Raw genomic sequence first — 18,438 nt, 5'->3', positions numbered from 1 at the left:
CAAAATCTTGGCATGACAGTCCAAGATAGCGTGGTAAGATGATAACCAGTCTATCCTCAATATGACATCAAAATCAACCATGTCCAGGAGTAATAAATCCACACGAGTCTCAAGACCCCCGTTCATAACTATACACAAGCGATGGACTCGATCTACCATGATAGAATCACCCACCGGTGTAGACATATATATAGGGACACTCAAGGAATCACTAGGCATGACAAGGTAAAGTGCAAAATAAGATGACATATAGGAGTATGTAGACCCTGGATCAAATAAAACTGAAGTATCTCTGCCACAAACCAGAACAGTACCTGTAATAACTGCATCATAAGCCCCAGCCTTAGGCCTGGCTGGAAGATCATAACATCAGGGCTGGGCCCCACCACCCTGGAATACATCTCTGGGACGGCCTGCAGCTGGCTGGACTCCACCTCTAGCGGTCTGAGCTCCACCTCTAACACCTCTACCTCCACCTCTAACACCTCTACCTCCACCTCTATCACCTCTACCCCCACCCCTAGCTGGTGGAGCAGGCGGTAGAACACCTGGTACCTGAACCATAGCACGGGAACCCTGCTGATGCGACTGAGTACCCACCAATCTCGGACAAACCCTCCAGATATGACCATACTCGCCACACTCAAAGCATCCACCTGAGTGTTGTGGCTGAGGAAACTGAGACTGACCCTGGCGACCTGAATGACCACCCCGAAAACTCTGGAGCGGCGGTGCACTGATAGGAGCTGGTGGTGCACCATAGGGCTGCTGATCAGAATACTGCATGTGAGAGCCACGGCCACCTGAAGCACCGTGAGAAACTTGAAGGGCTAACTGAAAAGGCCTAAGAGGATGGCTTCTACCATACGAATCTCTGCCTCCAGATGAGGTACCACTGAATCGGCCTGAATAACGAGGCCTCTTGTGTGACCCCTGACCACCTCCCTACGATATAACCCTCTCAACTCTCATGGCCACATTGGCTGCCTCCTGGAAAGAAATTTCACTCCCAGTCTCCTTGTCCATCTGAAGTCGAATAGGCTAGATAAGTCCCTCAATGAACCTCCTCACCCTCTCTCTCTCGGTGGGAAGTATGATAAGAGCATGACGGGCCAAGTCGATGAATTTGATCCCATATTGAGTAACAATCATAGAAACCTGCTGGATACGCTTAAACGGCCTCCGATAGATCTCTCTCTAAGTAATGGAGAGAAACTTCTCCAGGAATAGCTGAGTAAACTGCTCCCAAGTCAAAGTTGGTGATCCGGCGGGTCTAGCCAAATAGTAATCTCTCCACCAAGTCTTGGCGGATTCAGATAAGCGAAAAGTAGCAAAATTGACCCTATTGGTCTCCATTATCCCCATGTTCCTGAGAACTTCATGACAGTTGTCTAGAAAATCTTGGGGATCCTCAGAAGATGCACCACTGAAAGTAGTAGGGAAGAGCTTGGTGAACCTGTCCAATCTCCACAAAGTATCGGCAGACATAGCTGCTCCCCCACCGGTGTGAGCTACCACACCCAGCTGAATTGCTCTAACTGGATGAGCTGTTGGAGTCTGGAACTGGGGAGATGTCTGCTCCAGAGTGCGAGTAGCAGGAGTCTGGGCTCCTCCTATAGCCTGAGAGACGGCTGGTGCTACAGGAAACAAGCCTACCCGTGTGACACTCTCCATAAGGCCCACTAGATAGACCAGAGCATCCTGGAGTACTAGGGTAGCAATAAACCCCTCTGAGACCTGAGCTGGGCCCACCGAAACTGTCTGGGACGGAACCTCATCATCAAAGTCAACCTGAGGCTCCGCCGCTGGTATTGCTGCTCTGGGCTGAGCTCTGACCCTACCTCGGCCTCTAGCACGGCCTCGGCCTCACCCTCTGCCCCTAGCGGGAGTTGCTGCTGGGGGCTCGGGCTGCTGATCAGCAGATGAGGAAGCGCGTGCTCTCACCATTTGCAAAAGAACAGAGTAGAAATTCAATTATCATTGAGAAACCAAACCACACGACAGGAAAGAATAAATGTGAAGTTTTTCCTAACTCTGTATCCTCTAGGGGATAAATACAGACGTCTCTGTACCGATCCTTCAGACTCTACTAAGCTTGTCAGTGAATTGTGAGACCTATGTAACCTAGAGCTCTGATACCAACTTGTCACGACTCGGATTTCCCACCCTCGGGAGTCGTGATGGTGCCTACTCGTGAAAGCTAGGCAAGCCGCGTAATATAGAATCACTAACCCTTTTATTTAGCCCTTTTAACAATTTAAGTTAACAATGAAATAACAGTGAAATATTAACGATAAATAGATACAAGCAAAAGACTTAATCTGATAAATTAAACATAAATAGTACGACAATGCCAACATACATCTCTACCCGAAATTCGGTGTCACAATATCACGGACTATCTATGAATACTATATACAAATATCTGAAAAGAAAGTAAAATCTATCTTGGAAGCAAATGAAAACAGAATACACATAAAGATAGAAGAGAACGTCGGGCCTGCGGACGCTTGCAGGACTACCTCGGGATCTCTAACTGGACTGAAGGCAGCCACCCAATGCTACTGTCCAAAAGCTGTCGCTCCGGGATTTGCATATAGTGCAGAGTGTAGTATCAGCACAACCGACCCTATGTGCTGGTAAGTGCCTGGCCTAACCCTGGCGAAGTAGTGACGAGGCTAGGACCATACTACTAAATAAACCTGTGGTTACATAATATGCAGCGGAAAAATAAAACAGGAATAACAAGTAGAGATGGGAGGGGGTACATGCTATGGGGGAATATCAGTACCAACAGTAAATTAAGAGAAAAGCATAAGAACAATTTAGAATTTACAGCAAAATAATAAGGAACTCATAACCAATCTATAAACACTTCGTATTATCAATTGTTGCGGCGCGCAACCCGATCCCAAAACATAATAACTCTATTGCGGCGTGCAACCCGATCCATATCATTTATCACTGTTGCGGCATGCAACCCGGTCCAATTATATTATTGTTGCGGCATGCAACCCGATCCAAATATAATATTGTTGCGGCGTGCAACCCGATCCAAATATAATATTGTTACGGTGTGCAACCCGATCCAAATATAATATTGTTGTGACGTACAACCCGATCCAAATATAATATTGTTGCGTCGTGCAACCCGATCCACATATACAGTTCAACACCAATCACAAAAAGAGTCCCGACAAGGGATCAATAACGAAACAACACTATCCTGGCAAGGGGATCGACAATATAAGTAAATACATCCCGGCAAGGAAAAATCAGCTATAACCCAACTTGTTCGAAGATCTAACTACCTCAACTAGCACCAATACTCAATCATAAGTAATTTCCACGAGGATAATCATAATCCTTATTCAACTCAAAGAATCCACAACTTAGGCATACGTAGTATTTATTCAGAACACAATAATTTCAATTTAAGACTCACGGTCATGCTTGACACCAACATATAGATACTCGTCACCATGCATATACGTCGTACTCAACAAGTAACATGTAGCAAATAGGACTCAACTCCTAATCCCTCAAGTTAAGGTTAGACCAAACACTTACCTCGATGCCACGAACACAATTCAAGCCTCTACTATCACTTTACCTCTTGACTCCACTACCAATTCGTTCGTATCTAGCCACAAGTTACTCAATTACATCAATAAATGCTAAATGAATCAATTCTAATGCATGAAAATGAATTTTCTAAAGTTTTACCCCAAAAGTCAAAAATCGCCCTCGGGCCCATATGGTCCAAACCCGAGGTTCGAATCAAAACCCGATCACCCATTCCCCCATGAACCCAAATATATAATTTATTTTGAAATCGAACCTCAAATCGACGTCCAAATCCCCAATTTTTGAAAAACCTAGGTTCTACCCAAAACACCTAATTTCCCCTATGAAAATCATTGATTTTGAGTTGAAATCATGTGAAAAGATGTTAATGATTGAAGGAAACGAGTTAAAATTGACTTACAATCGATTTGGAAGAAGAGTTGTCTTTGAAAAATCGCCCAAGAGTGTTTTGGTTTTGAAAGAGTGTGAAAAATGAAAGATTTTCGGCTAAGTTATAAAATTGCAGATTGCAGATGTCGCATTTGCGACCAGGGTTCGCAATTACGAACCCTGACTTCTGTTGAGTTCGCATTTGCGAAGAAGTTCTCGCATTTGCGAGTTGGAAATTGCGAACAACTTGTCGCATTTGCGACTACTGGCTAAAGCTGGGGGATAGCATTTGCGATTGAATCCTCACAATTGCGAGGTAGGATGGTATGGGCTACATTTTGCATTTACGACATGGCCCTCGCATTTGCGAGCCAGCCTGCAGGCCGGCACTGAAACAGCTGAAAACCTGCAACTCTCCAAGTCCAAAATCCACCCTGTGGCCTATCCAAAACTTACCCGATCTCTCGGGGCTCCAAACCAAATATGCACACCAACCTAAAAACATCATACGGACTCGCTCGTGCATTAAAATCACTAAAATAACATCAACAACTATGAATTTAGCACCAAAATCATGAAATTTCTTAAGAACTTCAAATTTTCCCATTTTCTAAAAAATGATCCGATTCACGTTATCTCAAATTCGTTTCTTACCAAATTTCATAGACTTACCTTAAATAACATATAAAACCTGTACCGGCTGCCGGTACCAAAATACGGGCCCGATACCATCAAGTTTTAAACTCATTTCATGTCCACAACTCATAAATAATTCCAGAAAATAATTTTCTTTAAAAATTCATTTCTCGGTCTTGGGACCTTGGAATTTGATTTCGGGCATATGCCCAAGTCCCATATTTTCCTACGGACCCTCCGGAACCGTCAAATCACGGGTCCGGGTCCGTTTACCCAAAATGTTGAGCGAAGTCAACTTAAATCCATTTTAAAAGCAAAATTCATTATTTTTCACAGATTTTCACAAAATGGCTTTCTGGCTACACGCCCAGACTGCGCACGCAAATCGAGGTGATGCCAAAAGAGATTTTTAAGGCCTCAAAATGCAAAATTCATTTTAAAACAAGTGATGACCTTTTGGGTCATCACAGGTTAGCAGAGGTTTATATCCGGGAGATTGTTCATCTGCATGGTATTCCAGTGTCCATCATTTCGGATAGAGGTACACAGTTCACATCACGGTTCTGGAGGGCCATTCAGCATGAGTTGGGTATTCGGGTGGAATTGAGTATAGCATTTCACCCTCAGACAGACGTACAGTCCGAGTGCACTATTCAGATTCTTGAGGATATGCTCTGTGCATGTGTGATTGAGTTTGGAGGGTCTTGGGATCAGTTCTTGCCATTGACGGAGTTTGCTTACAACAACAGCTATCAATCCAACATTCAAATGGCGCCGCATGAGGCTTTATATGGTAGATGGTGTAGATCCCTGGTGGGTTGGTTTGAGCCGGGTGAGGCCAGATTATTGGGCACAAACTTGGTTCAAGATGTTTTGAAGAAGGTCAAGGTGATTCAGGATAGACTCCGTACAACCCAGTCCAGACAGAAGAGTTACGTGGATCGAAAGGTTCAAGATATTTCTTATATGGTTGGAGAGCGGGTTCTACTTCGGGTTTCGCCTATGAAGGGCGTTATGAAATTTGGGAAGAAAGGGAAGTTGAGTCCGAGGTGTATTGGCCCTTTTGAGATATTGAGGCATGTTGGGGAGGTTGCTTATGAGATTGCCTTACCTCCCAGCTTGGCAGGAGTTCATCCAGTATTTCATGTTTCGATGCTGCGGAGGTATCACGGTGTTCCGTCACACGTGTTGGATTTTAGTTCAGTCCAGTTGGACAATGATCTATCCTATGTTGAGGAGCCAGTGGCAATATTGGATAGGCAGGTTAGAAAGTTAAGGTCAAAGAACATTGCATCCGTGAAGGTTCAGTGGCGGGGTCAGCCGGTAGAGGAGGTGACCTGGGAGACCGAGCAGGATATGCGCAGCCATTACCCTCATCTTTTCACTACTTCAGGTATGTCTTTATGCTTGTTCGAGGAGGGACGAATGTTTAAGTGTAGGTGGATATGATGACTCGGCCGGTCTTCTTAAGAATTTATGCCCCGATCCCCCATTAACTATTTTCCCCAAGTTTATTTCTGCTATTTTGATTTTCCGGGATGTTCGGTTTTGAGTTACGGAGAGTTTTGGGACACTTAGTCCCTAAATGAGAGCTTAAGTGTTGGAAAGTTGACCGTAGTCAGAACAGTATGAAGATGGCCTCTGAATGGAAATCTGATGGTTCTGTTAGCTCCGTTGGGTGATTTGGGCTTAGGTGCGTGTTCGGATTGTATTTTGGAGGTCCGTAGCTAATTTAGGCTTGAAATGCCGAAAGTTGAATTTTTGAAGTTTTCGGTTTGATAGTGAGATTTTGATCAGAGGGTCGGAATGGAATTCTGAAAGTTAGAGTAGCTCCGTAGTGTTTAATGTGATGTGTGTGCAAAATTTCAGGTCATTCGAACGAGGTTTGATAGACTTTTTTATCGAAAGCGTATTTTTAGAGTTTTTGGAATTCTTAGGCTTGAATCCGATGAAAAATAGGTGTTGTGATGTTGTTTTGAGCATTCCGAAGGTTGGATCAAGTTTGAATGAAGTTATTGGATATGTTGGTAAGTTTGGTTGAGGTCTTGGGGGTCTCGGGTATGTTTCGGATGCTCAACAGACCATTTTTGGACTTGGAAAAGCATCAGATATTTGCTGGTATGTGTTGCAGACTTTTCTTCATCGCGATCGCGTGGAGAGGATCGCGATCGCGAAGGCTTAGATGAGGCAGAGGGAATTTTGCCCTTCGCGTTCGCGTGAAGAGGAATGTGAACGCGTAGCTATGGGAAAATGTTGAATTGCGAACGCGTGGGCAAGGCCGCGTTCGCGTAGAAGGAATAAGGCGGTAGTGGTTTGTTAAGTGTTTCTTTACGCGCTCACGTGGAGTCAACCGCGATCGCATAGGTTGAGGGAGCTAAAGCATCTCGTTTGTGGACGTGGTTCCGTGTTCGCGTAGAGTAAATCTGAGGCGCGTGATTTTTATTCTTTGCGATCGCGTCTAGACTTCCGCGATTGCAATTAAGGGAAAAGCTTGGGAGAATATAAAAATTTCAAATCGAGGGTTTAGCCATTTTTTAGAAAACTTAAGCTTGGGAGCTCGGATTTGAGCGATATTTTGAGGGATTTTCAGAGATATCGATTGGGTAACGATTCTTAATTCCTTTTTGATTGTAACCCACTAATCTAAACATGAATTCTTCATTTAATTTCAGATTGGAGATGAAAATTGGGGAAAATTGGAAGAAAGTTCTTAGACCTAGAAATCGACTTTTGATTGGGAATTTGACCTTGGATTTGGATAATTTTGGTATGCATGAACTCGTGAGAGCGTGAGGATTCTGAAAATATAAATTTTACCCAATTCCGAGACGTTGGCCCGAGGGGCATTTTGGTCATTTTCCCTATTTCGCGTATTAGCTTAGAATTTCTTTTTAGAATCAGTTACTTGAAGTGTTATTTACATTATGAAATTGAATTGAATAGATTCGGCCATTTGGAGTCGAGTACTCGTGGCAAGAGCGTGGTTTCAGATTGATTATTGCGTCGGTCGAGGTAAGTGGCTTGCCTAACCTTGTGTGGGGGACCTTTCCCCTTAGGATTTGGTATATTTGGTAATTGAAATGCCTTGTACGTGAGGTGACGAGTGAGTACTTGAGCTATTTGTTGGAAATCCGGTTTTCATTAAGTAATTACTATTATGTTTCCTTTCCTGTTTTTATTACTCACACTATTAAACATGTTGTTAGCTTAGGAAAGCATGTCTAAGTGATTTAATTGCTTTATTTGCTCAAACTGTATTACCTGAATTATGTGAAGCATGATAGGCTAGAATTACTTGTTGCCTTAATATAAAATTTGCCATTTCTGAATATTTTCCTGTTGTCGTTGTGTATTTACATTGGGACTACAGATGTGGGATTCCGGTAGATCTCCCTTGTCTGTTTATTTGGGACTACGGATGTGGGATTTCGGTATATCCCCCTGCACAGTTATATGGAACTACGGGAATGCACCCGGTAGATTCCCCCAGTACTGGGTATTTACATTTGGGACTACGGAACGGGATTCCGGTAGATTTTCGCACACTATGAGTTGGACTACGGGACGGGATCCCGGGAGATCCATTGGATATGTATATATAGGACTACAAGACGGTATCCTGGGAGATCCCCGGTTGTTATTTTGGTGCTAAGTCGCATTTCATTCCGTGATTTGCCTTGTCTCTGTAATAGTTGTTGTTGCCCCTTTTTTATATCTTGTATTACTTTCACTGTTGTATTTATTTATACTATTTTGTTCTACACTGTCAAACTTTATACTTTATTTAACCTCAGTAGGGCCCTGACCTTCCTCGTCACTACCCGACCGTGGTTAGACTTGTTAAAAACATGTACTTCCAAGTCTTCACACAGAACTACTACTAAGAAACCATCATACATACATAAGAGATTGATTAAACATAATAAAGACCAATAATTGTCGCAATAAAACGAGAACAACAAGTTGCATCCCCTTATTGAACATATAAATATTTTGTAAAAATGGCACAAGCAAGCGCATCTGGTGTAGTGGTATCATAGTACCCTCCCACGGTACTGACCAGGGTTCGATTCCCTGGATGCGCACTCCTCTCTTTTTTCCGCCACATTTTGCTGTTTCCCCAATTCGTATTCCTTTTTTAAGAGCCCCATGTTCCCCCGCATGGCGACATGGGGGCGAAAAAAGGGAAGAGAGGGATAGGTTTCTCACTTTTGGCATAGAGGGCCCCGGTGGGAGGCTGGCATGACAGGTCAGTGGTAGAGCGCGCCCCTGATAATTGCGGGCTCTCAACTACATGGATAGATCAATGTGTTCATCGGCGCCTAATCCTAAGATGTGGATCATCCAAGGCACATTAGATAGCGTATGGCGTATTCCTGTTCGAACAAGGTTTGAAACCAAACTTCTCCTTAGGAGGATAGATAGGGCGATTCGGGTGAGTATTGTATCGACGATATTGTCGTTTTGCCACTATCATCCCCTGTAACCTTTCCTCAGTTTGCTGGCACAATATAGTTTTACTTTCTTTGATATTCCTCGTTAATCTTTACTAGCTGTATGTGACTTGCGACGCACCCTCTTTATTTTCTCGCCTCTTTTTCTTTCTCCTCGTTTTCCTTCATCTTAAATTTTTCGCGAGCCGAAGCCTACAGGGTTGTACACATTTACAAGGGTAAAGTATTCTCAAATCATTTGATGTAGTCTATAATGCCCGTACATTTAGTTGAACAATTTAGCATTTGCTTCAGCAATGTTTCTCAACACCATACTAGAAAAAAGATCTCAATACAAAAATACTACAAGATATACCCTTGATTTTATAAAAGGAAAGACAAGATAAAATAAAGATTCAAATATATATCACAAGCCAACAAAATTGGAATAAAATCAAGCTGATCATCTCTGCATCGGTCTCATGCGTACTTTGAAAGCTACATTTTCCTGCATATTCTTTAGGGGTCTAGACCATAAGATTGGTAATAGAGCTTTGTCGAACTTCAGGAAACTGCAACCTTTGTTACAACTGTTTATGATTGCAGAATTTTCTTGTAATCCTGGAATGTCCCGTCGAAAGGCGTAACCCTGCCCTCAGAAACGGCCCAGAGTTGATCAACACTGCCAGATATTAAATGTTCATCGTGACTGACCTGTAAATAACATGTAGCAGCAGAGCATTAGAGACCAGCAAAAACAAAATACCGTTATGTTTCCAATTAGCCAAAGAAGCTGATAGAAGTTTCATAGTACCATCAGTACGCCTCCTTGGAACAAGACAAGACCTTGTATCAGAGCCTCCACTGCGTCAAGATCCTACATAGAGCTAGATCAGAATTTTGCATACATCGCTAATCTACCAAAATCAAGCAAGAGATATGTTCCCACTCGAACAGAGTGTCAATAGCAGATAATGCAATCACATATGCAAATACTTTGGATAAACATCATACTGACTACTAGTGCATCCTTTGCCTTAGCTGGTGAGGTGAAACGAAATGCAAGTAAGAAACTAAAACAAGTAAAATATAACTTACCAAGTGATTTGATGGCTCATCAAGAAGCAATATGTGAGGCTTCTTGAAGGTTATCTTTGCAAATGCAACTCTGCTTTTTTGGCCACCTGAGATTCCATAGATCAATTCATAATGTAGAGAATAAGCTATTATCATACTCTTGACTCGAAATGACAACACATAACAGAAGGCGGAACTGATATCATTGTGATCTGACCAGAAAAAATAAATAGAATGCTAATGTACCAGACAAAGTGTACATGGGCTGAAGAGCAAGATTTCCAGTGATACCAAATGAACCTAGATGACCACGTAATTTTTGTTCAGGCACTCCCTGCAGGAAGCCAGAGCAAGGTTATGCATTAAAAGAGAGAATTTGCAGATCCACTTTCTGCAATATCAGATTTAAGAGGGTGATAAAGCCTGTAAATATCTTATTCAGGAGTTCGGACACAAATAAATTAAGAAAAATCAACTTCTAAATCCACCTTCTTATCCAGAATTTCTTGCATTCCTATTTGGCTATTGTTTTTTTTTAATAGGATTTTTTGAGGAGGGAGAAGGAAAAACACTAGTTGAACCTCATCAGCAAGAACAGCAGCCGCCTGTCAAAAATCACAAGCTCTCTTTTCCTTCCATTAACTATTTCACTTTTTATCTTAGAAGTGGAACAGAACTCGATATCCAACTCCATTCAGAACAAAACTTCCAATAATGGACAAGCTTTACCAATCAATGGAAATCAGAGGCAGTGGATAAAGTAGAATGGAAGATTTATTACGCAAAAATGAACATCAATAATGATCCACCATTATGGTGGATCATTATTGATGTTCTTTTTTTCGAATTTACAAGAAAATTCATCATCAATTAGGAGAACTTACTGGAAAGCAACGCATCATGTATAAGAGGGGATTTGAGGACAGATCCAACCCATCAACATGATGCTGACTAAATACAGCAATGCGGACCTAAACAAAAAGAAAAGTGCAGTTAGAATGCATTAACACCGAGTAATTGAAATAGAAAAATGAGATAATTGCCTGCACGACAATCATTATAAGCTCAAAAGATAACCACTAGCATTTGTTTATACAGAAATATTAGTCTATAGACTTTTACTAAATGAAAGGTGACAGGAATTGTAATGAGAGAATGCTAGAACGGCTGAAACGCAAATTGACCAAACAATATGGTATACTGACAAAAGTTGGTGAAAGTTATGATATCAAAGAAAGAACTAGTAGATGTTGGAAGTGATAAACAAAAATAAACCCTCACAAAATCTCCAAGTCTTTGGAAAATAGCTACCTTAGCAGAGCGGAAAACAGTTCCTGAAGTTGGTTGAAGCTCCCCAGAAATAAGCTTAAGTATTGTTGACTTTCCAATACCATTAGGACCAACCACTGGAAAATATATATGGTGAGACAAGGCACATGATATATAGAACAATATAAATGATTAAAAGAAACAATTATAAAGATATACATGCCTAACCCATACTACCTTATTCACAAATAGAGATATCCAATTGTACTTCCAAAAGAAAAACTCAATGTCAAATACAGAGAGGCATATTACTGATCAGAGGAAATGTAAGAGGTTTGCAACAATTAAGCAAAATAAAAATTAAAACACTTGATTGTTAGGCAATAAAGGTCTTACTTGCTACTCGGCTATCCAAATCTATACCAAAATTCAAATTTTTGAACAATATTGGGCCCCCAGGATATCCAAAGGATGCATCACTGCATATGTTACAAGAAGGTAAGAAATTAATTAACTGAGATTTGCTACCGGACAAAGAGATTCAAAAGAATGTATTAGGCACGGAATAAGAGATGCTTAACCTGAAGCTTATAATAGGAGCACCAGGTCTATCATCAGGAGAAGGGAACTCAAACTTGTAGCTGCATACGCAAAACAACATGAGTTCATATAATTAAAAACTGTAACAAGACCGAGATCAGAGTTTTATAGACTCAGGTGATAACATGTTAAACCATCAGAGAAAGTTAAAATAACAGAAATATATAGGAGCAATGTGTTAAAGGAATGAATGCGTACTCAGGATCGTTGATGACTTCATCCACACGACCAATTCGTTCCAGTGCCTGTTAAATTCAAGGAAAACCACTCAGATACTGATCATGGCATGCTAGGGCATCATAACTAGACCTAATCAAATTATTAAACAATCAGATTGGGCAACTGATCAAATCATTTGAGCAAACAACCATAACCACTGAACGCTGACAAGATATGTAGGAGCAGCCTACGATAAAATGAAAAAATACCTTAATTCTAGATTGAACAAGGGATGCACGCTTTGCATTGTACCGGAACTTATCAATAAAGGTCTGCAAAACATTAAAGCCAAAAAATGTATCAACATAATAAACAGCTTAATAAGAAATATGCAAATAAGGTCGCAATTAATCTGTTTGCAATAGTCTACCAATAAAAACTAATCTAATTGAGAAAGACCTGCATGTGGGCCCTTGTACGTTCATTCGCCTCGAATGCCTTCTGTTGATTCTTAACTTGTTCATCTCGTGTCCTTTCGAATGTATCATAGTCTCCTTTATAGGTACTCAATTTCTGATTTTGTAGATGGATAATATCTGTGACTACCTGAAGAAAGAAGCAACAATAGGTTTATGAGATGTCAGAACAAACATCAACCTCTATACAAACTGAACCCAACTACAGTTTAAAGTCAAAGAGAATAAAACACGTACAGTATTCAAGAACTCTCTAGCATGAGAGACAACTATAAATGTCTTCGGCCACTTCACCAGGTAAGTTTCCAACCATAAGACAGCATGCAGATCAAGATGATTCTGCAAGAAAAGGAAAACATAAGTTCTATGCCATTCTGCATGCAAAAGAAGCATAAATTCATTGTATGTCTAGATGTATATCTACATCTTCAAGAAAAAATAACACACCGTAGGTTCATCAAGCAACAATAGATCAGGTTCAATGAACAATGCCCGAGCAAGAGCTATTCTCATTCTCCATCCTCCAGAAAATGTTTTAGTCGCTCTCTTTTGCATTTCTGTAGTGAAGCTCAAACCCTGGAAGTAATAGCCACCAATGAGAACTAGTCTAGTCATTACAACTGGTTTGAGCACAAATGACCAATAGGCAAAACATTCTTGAAGCCTTGAAGCGCGTCTAAACTACAACAGAATCAAACCCCAGCTTCTTAAATGATAAAGTTCTAACTTTCGATTGCCAAAGATAGATCGACTTCTAGCATCTTCCCATTTTCTCAACTTTCAGTTTTAGATGTTAGTACACAGACCCATAGCTTAAGACGTATAAAGAGTCTAATGCCAAAGTTATGGAAGCCTGAATATCTACAAATAGAAGAAGACACTACATCTATTCTGGAAAAAGTAGCATAAAACGAGAGGACAACATGACATTATCAGAGAAAAAATAATCTTAACAGTTAACAGACAACTTAAACTCTGAGGAGAGGCCAAAAACAGCAAGATATTTCGGCAAACGTAAAGTTAGGACAGAAGCTAGGACAACTTAAACTCTAAGGAGAAGCCAAAACAGCAAGATTAGCTTGAGACTAGCTTGCATACTTTTGTGCCCTATCCAAAACATATTCCTTAGACAAAGTAAGTGGAAGCATAATTGTAGTAACAAGGAAAGAAAAGCAACAGGTATCTCAGGTACACTAATTAGTAGGTCTCAATCTTGCTCATACATTATAAGTTAACATCATTACATGTGCAGTTTATCCCTGATCTACAGCAAAGGTGTGCAATATTAAAAATCAAATGCAAACTCTGCTTTAATTAACACAGTGCATAAAGTGAACAAACTTTCTCGACAGTTATTAGGAGACAGACGCGAGCAAAAGCTTGGGAATCGAATTATTGTGCAAATTCAAACTAACCGAAAGTATAGTTGCTGCACGTGACTCAGCTGAGTAAGCATCAATGAAATCAAGTCTTTTGTATATCTCTTCAAGCCTTTTCGCCATGGCATTTTTGTTGATCTCCCCATTCAACTTATCACTCTTTCCAGCTTCGCCTTCTAGGTCCATTTCTCTCTAGAAAACCATGAAAATACTAAGGAATGGGAATATACTTCATCTCATGAGAACAAAATACATGGGAATATAAGAAAATAAACAGTATAGTATGACATAAAAGCTTAGTCATTTAACTGTTTCTAACCTGTAATTCAAGCAGACGACCCTCTTCTTCCAGAAGTTGAGTTCTCTCCATATCAGTGTTAAGAATACATTGCAAAACTGAGGTATCATCACCAACCACTTCTTGCTCAACATGCAATATCTGGCAATTCTTGGGAATACCATCAATAGCGTGCATAGCCATGTGTCTTAGGAGAGTTGTTTTCCCCGTACCGTTTCTTCCAATAAGGCCTGCACCCAGATCAGAGATTCAGGTAAGGCTGTGGATGCATAAACTTAACTGCCAATCATAGTCAAAAAGAGGAAGTGAACTACGTCACTGGCAATAGGCTATGCTTTTTTCATAAAGTAATAAATATTATTAATGAAGAGCAAAAAAATAGGCTATGCTGTTCTTCTTTGGTCTGAAATGAGTCATCTGCTTACTGTTCTAAATTGCTTCCAATCCCATTTGTATCTAGTTAAAAGTTGGCTTTGTAGAATATACAGTATGAACAAATATATTCATCTCCCCCCAAGTTTCGCCCCTTGAGATTTATGCTATATTATCGCAGTTTTCTTCCCCATGACAAAAATGTGGATACTGGATTCTAGCTACGGTAGAATAGCATGTGCATAATGACTTACTTGCTTAAGAGACTGAAATGTGTATCAAGATAAGTAGATACTTGCACTCTCTGAACAAAATGGCATAGTTTCCTTTTACACAATAATCTTGACTTCTTTCCTTGATGACAACATTTTCTCCCTCCAACATTATTAAATAAATATAAACTAAGTCTATCATGTATTATATCCAAAGAGATGTGTATTTTCAACTAAGTTTCCAACATTTCACATTTCAAACTATCATTTTCAACATTCTTTTACATAACTGCTATCAAATTACATAGTAATCAAATTATTTCTATATACTAACATGTTCAAAAATGTCATCATTTAACTCTGCAATCAGAATGGGTCATTCTTGTCCGCAAGGAGGGAGTAATACCATGTAGATGAGATACAGACTACTTGATATCAAAAGGTCTAGGAAAACACAAAATCAAACTACAGAGGAATGAGTTTTCATCTATTTTTTTCAAAAATATTCAAGCATACCATAGTGTCTTCCAAAAGAAAGCGTAACAGAACCATCGACAATAAGGTCGCGACCAGCAACAGATATATTGAAATTTTCCATACGGATATCCTTGACAGTTGGTCCATCACCCTGACCATCATGATTCACACAAACTAACGGCATACCAGCTTTCACTTCTTCCACTTCTTTCAAATGTGCTTGGTATTCTGCCTGCAGAATCAAGCCATACATATTACCAAAACGAAGGAGTAAGCCAGCCACTTTTTATTTTCCTTTTTTTGTCTTCTTTTCATCCACATGACAGGGAGGAGAGGGTTATACATTTTTAAGCAGTAGTAGGAGAGGGATTACATTTATTCTGTCTCAAAACCTCAAGAGGACAATCGTTATCCAACAAAAGGAGTATTGCGAAATGTCATACACATACACACCCTTTAGAATAATAAATGGAAACTCAGTGAAGGGTCAAGCTATGTTGCGCGAACTCTCCAAAAGTATTGTCGCACCCGTGTCGGGTCCTCCAAAAATGCACTACTTTCGGAGGATCCGAGAAGCACCCGGCAACATTTCTGGAGAGTCCGAGCAACATAGATGTCAAGTCAAATCAGCATGGTTCACAGACAATAAAAGTTGGCTTCCCCAACATAACAACCAATATTTGTGTCAAACAGGTTCATTCTGGTTATTGACAAAATTATCGCACCTCTCTCAGGCGTTCATCTTTCCTCTTCTTCCTTTCGATCTTAATCTTGTCACGTTCTGTGAGCAAAGGACCATCAACTGGTTCTGGCTTTTTATTCTTTGGAGCTTCCTCTTCATCCATTCCATCAAACATTCGCAGCGGCATTTTTAAGCTTCTCACGGTTGGTTGAGGTTTAACCAATCCATGCTTCTCTAACTTCTCTGACAATTTGCTACAAACCTGTCATGATTGGAAAAATCGCTCTTTATGCTACTGAAGATAGATTTCAGACAATTCAATCTATTACCATAACGGGATGCAACAAAAGAAAGACCGACATAGAGGAGTCTAACAACCACAATCATAGTGCCGGTATGATCAAAAACACTGGTAGTAACAAATTACTTATAAATTTGTTCACCGTAATAAAACTTTTTTGGTTCATAAATTGCTCTGTAATGGTTATTCACCATTTGAACTCCTTATGTCCCCTTAAAAAGGCCGTTTTTTCTCTGGTTTAAGAAGTTCTCAATTCAAATGAGCTAATAGGCAATCATCTCACCTGACAACACCTCAATCCCAAACAAAGTTGGACTTGATTATATGTTTTTGTAATGGTTACTATTTTTTTCCCAGATCAAAATCATTCAAATGCTACTCCACTTATAGATAATTTGTCTTTTAAAGCAGTCATAAGCTCTCTAGAAACCAGAGGTTCTCTGAATCACGCAATTCTTGCTTCATAAACCAAAGCTAACTACCAATATAAACACTAAATTTCTAATTTTTATTCCTCAAAGCTCGTTGTACATAATTAGCAGCTCTCTAAAACTACAGCTTCTCTAAAGCATTACACCTCTTGCTTCATACATGTTGTCAATATAAACAATAAAGTTTTAAATTTTAATTCAATTAAAATGATAATAAAAACTTAGTGAATAACTTTTATTCATCAAAACTAGTAACAGAATAAGTAAATATTTCTGAATCAATTCAAAATTTCGAGAGAAAATATTAAAATAAGCAGAAGCAATAACGAAATTGAGAACGATTAATACCGCACGACATTCGGGGAAGTCAGTAACGCAACCAGAATCGACGAGTAATTCGCCGAGGGCTTCAAAAGCACCTTCACCGTCAAGTCCAAAATCGAAATCTTCATCGGCGAGGACATTGATTATATAGTCAATAATCGGCTGATCTACATCTTCAGCTCGTCGCCCTAAGACTTCGTGCACAACGTTGCTCGTCGCCACTTCCGTCATCTGAACCGGGATGAACGGAAAAATCTGTGCTAGACCGGTTTTATGGGTACAATGTGAGGCGGCTCCGGTTCGTGAATGGTGTTATTGTTGTCTATCTATGAAAATTGTAGCTCGTGTGCTTATCGGTCAATAGAGACGGCGATTTATGAAACCTGAAAGAAGGGTCCGTTATTTTCTTTTTTTATTCCCTTTTATGAATTACATCCCAAAAGGAAAAGGAAATTACACAAATATCTAAATATAAAAAATTTATATGAATTTTACTACAAGGAATTATAAACCACACAAATATCTCAAATTTGGGTTTTTTTTATAAAATATTTGCCACCACTATATAATCATTTTATTTGTTTATCGTTTTACAGCGCTACTATCTCATGAGTTTAAAGAATATTAATTAGATGGGAAAAAAATACATAGACATATGGAATGATACAAATAAATCAAGTATATAATACCGCGTCACCCTCCATGTCACGGTGGGCTCGTAGGGCGGTGTGTGGCTCTGATACTATTGATACAATCCAAAGAGAATCACACCCCAAAAGCTAGAGAGAAATTCAAAAATAGCCAAATTTACAAGTAGTGATTGAACAATAGACACAGTTTCAAAAGTAATCGAAATTTAGCAATTTTTTATATAAAATAAATCTAAACGAAAACACTTTTCAAAATCCGAAAAATATTCCAGCATAATAAACGCTAGCTATTTTCATCCAGTCCGAAAACTGACTAGCCCGTGCTATTTTACTAAAAGCTAGCTATTGAGATGGAAGAGCCCAAGGCTATATAAACCTCACATCAACACATTGGAGTATCGATGTGGGACTCAAGTCTCATACCTTGCAATGGACCATAACAAACAAGGTATGGGACTTGAGTCCCACATCAATAATGCAATGTGCTCTTGTGTGATTTATATAGCCTCGGCTCTTTCAATTTTTGGGGTATGATTCTCCCTGAATTGTATCAGTATGAAGTACACTCTTTTCTTTTTTAAAGTTAATTAATATTTATACCGTGAGGGTCGTATGTGAAAACTTGGTCAGCTTCTGTCGTTACAATAATGAGTTTTTTTTTTACTCTTCGAACCAATCTCAGCCTTCCAAACTCGAAATAATGGA

The 18,438-nt window shown here is 39.9% G+C and overlaps 1 protein-coding gene and 1 non-coding gene across 2 annotated transcripts; one reads left to right on the top strand and one right to left on the bottom strand.

The window, feature by feature from the left end:
• Positions 1 to 8,607: 8,607 nt before the first annotated feature.
• On the top strand, positions 8,608 to 8,678 carry TRNAG-CCC (transfer RNA glycine (anticodon CCC)). The gene has a single exon. It is a non-coding gene; the product is annotated as a tRNA-Gly (tRNA).
• Positions 8,679 to 9,271: 593 nt separating this feature from the next.
• LOC104211385 (ABC transporter F family member 3) lies at positions 9,272 to 17,497 on the bottom strand. Its single transcript, XM_009760437.2, has 18 exons — positions 17,108 to 17,497; positions 16,071 to 16,289; positions 15,385 to 15,577; positions 14,306 to 14,514; positions 14,023 to 14,178; positions 13,055 to 13,183; positions 12,845 to 12,946; positions 12,591 to 12,737; positions 12,401 to 12,463; positions 12,171 to 12,217; positions 11,954 to 12,013; positions 11,769 to 11,851; positions 11,415 to 11,509; positions 10,988 to 11,074; positions 10,350 to 10,437; positions 10,125 to 10,210; positions 9,841 to 9,903; positions 9,272 to 9,740 (listed from the first exon to the last, which is right to left on the bottom strand). The coding sequence occupies exons 1-18, from the start codon at positions 17,312 to 17,314 to the stop codon at positions 9,621 to 9,623; spliced, it is 2,154 nt and encodes a 717-aa protein (XP_009758739.1). The 5' UTR covers positions 17,315 to 17,497; the 3' UTR covers positions 9,272 to 9,620.
• Positions 17,498 to 18,438: the final 941 nt, after the last annotated feature.

This window comes from Nicotiana sylvestris, chromosome 8 (genome assembly GCF_000393655.2).
Source record: "Nicotiana sylvestris chromosome 8, ASM39365v2, whole genome shotgun sequence".
Lineage (NCBI taxonomy): Eukaryota > Viridiplantae > Streptophyta > Magnoliopsida > Solanales > Solanaceae > Nicotiana > Nicotiana sylvestris.
The sequence above is the reverse complement of the archived record's forward strand: the minus strand, read 5'-3'. Positions and strand labels throughout refer to the sequence as shown.

What these genes read in the sequence shown, in the direction of transcription:
- LOC104211385 (XM_009760437.2), bottom strand. Translation starts at nt 17,314, where the DNA reads ATGACGGAAGTGGCGACGAGCAACGTTGTGCACGAAGTCTTAGGGCGA. An exon ending in TGTTGCTTGATGAACCTACG is followed by an intron (nt 12,947 to 13,054) that starts GTGTGTTATTTT and finishes CTTTTCTTGCAG; the next exon opens with AATCATCTTGATCTGCATGC. An exon ending in TTGTTCAATCTAGAATTAAG is followed by an intron (nt 12,218 to 12,400) that starts GTATTTTTTCAT and finishes TGAATTTAACAG; the next exon opens with GCACTGGAACGAATTGGTCG.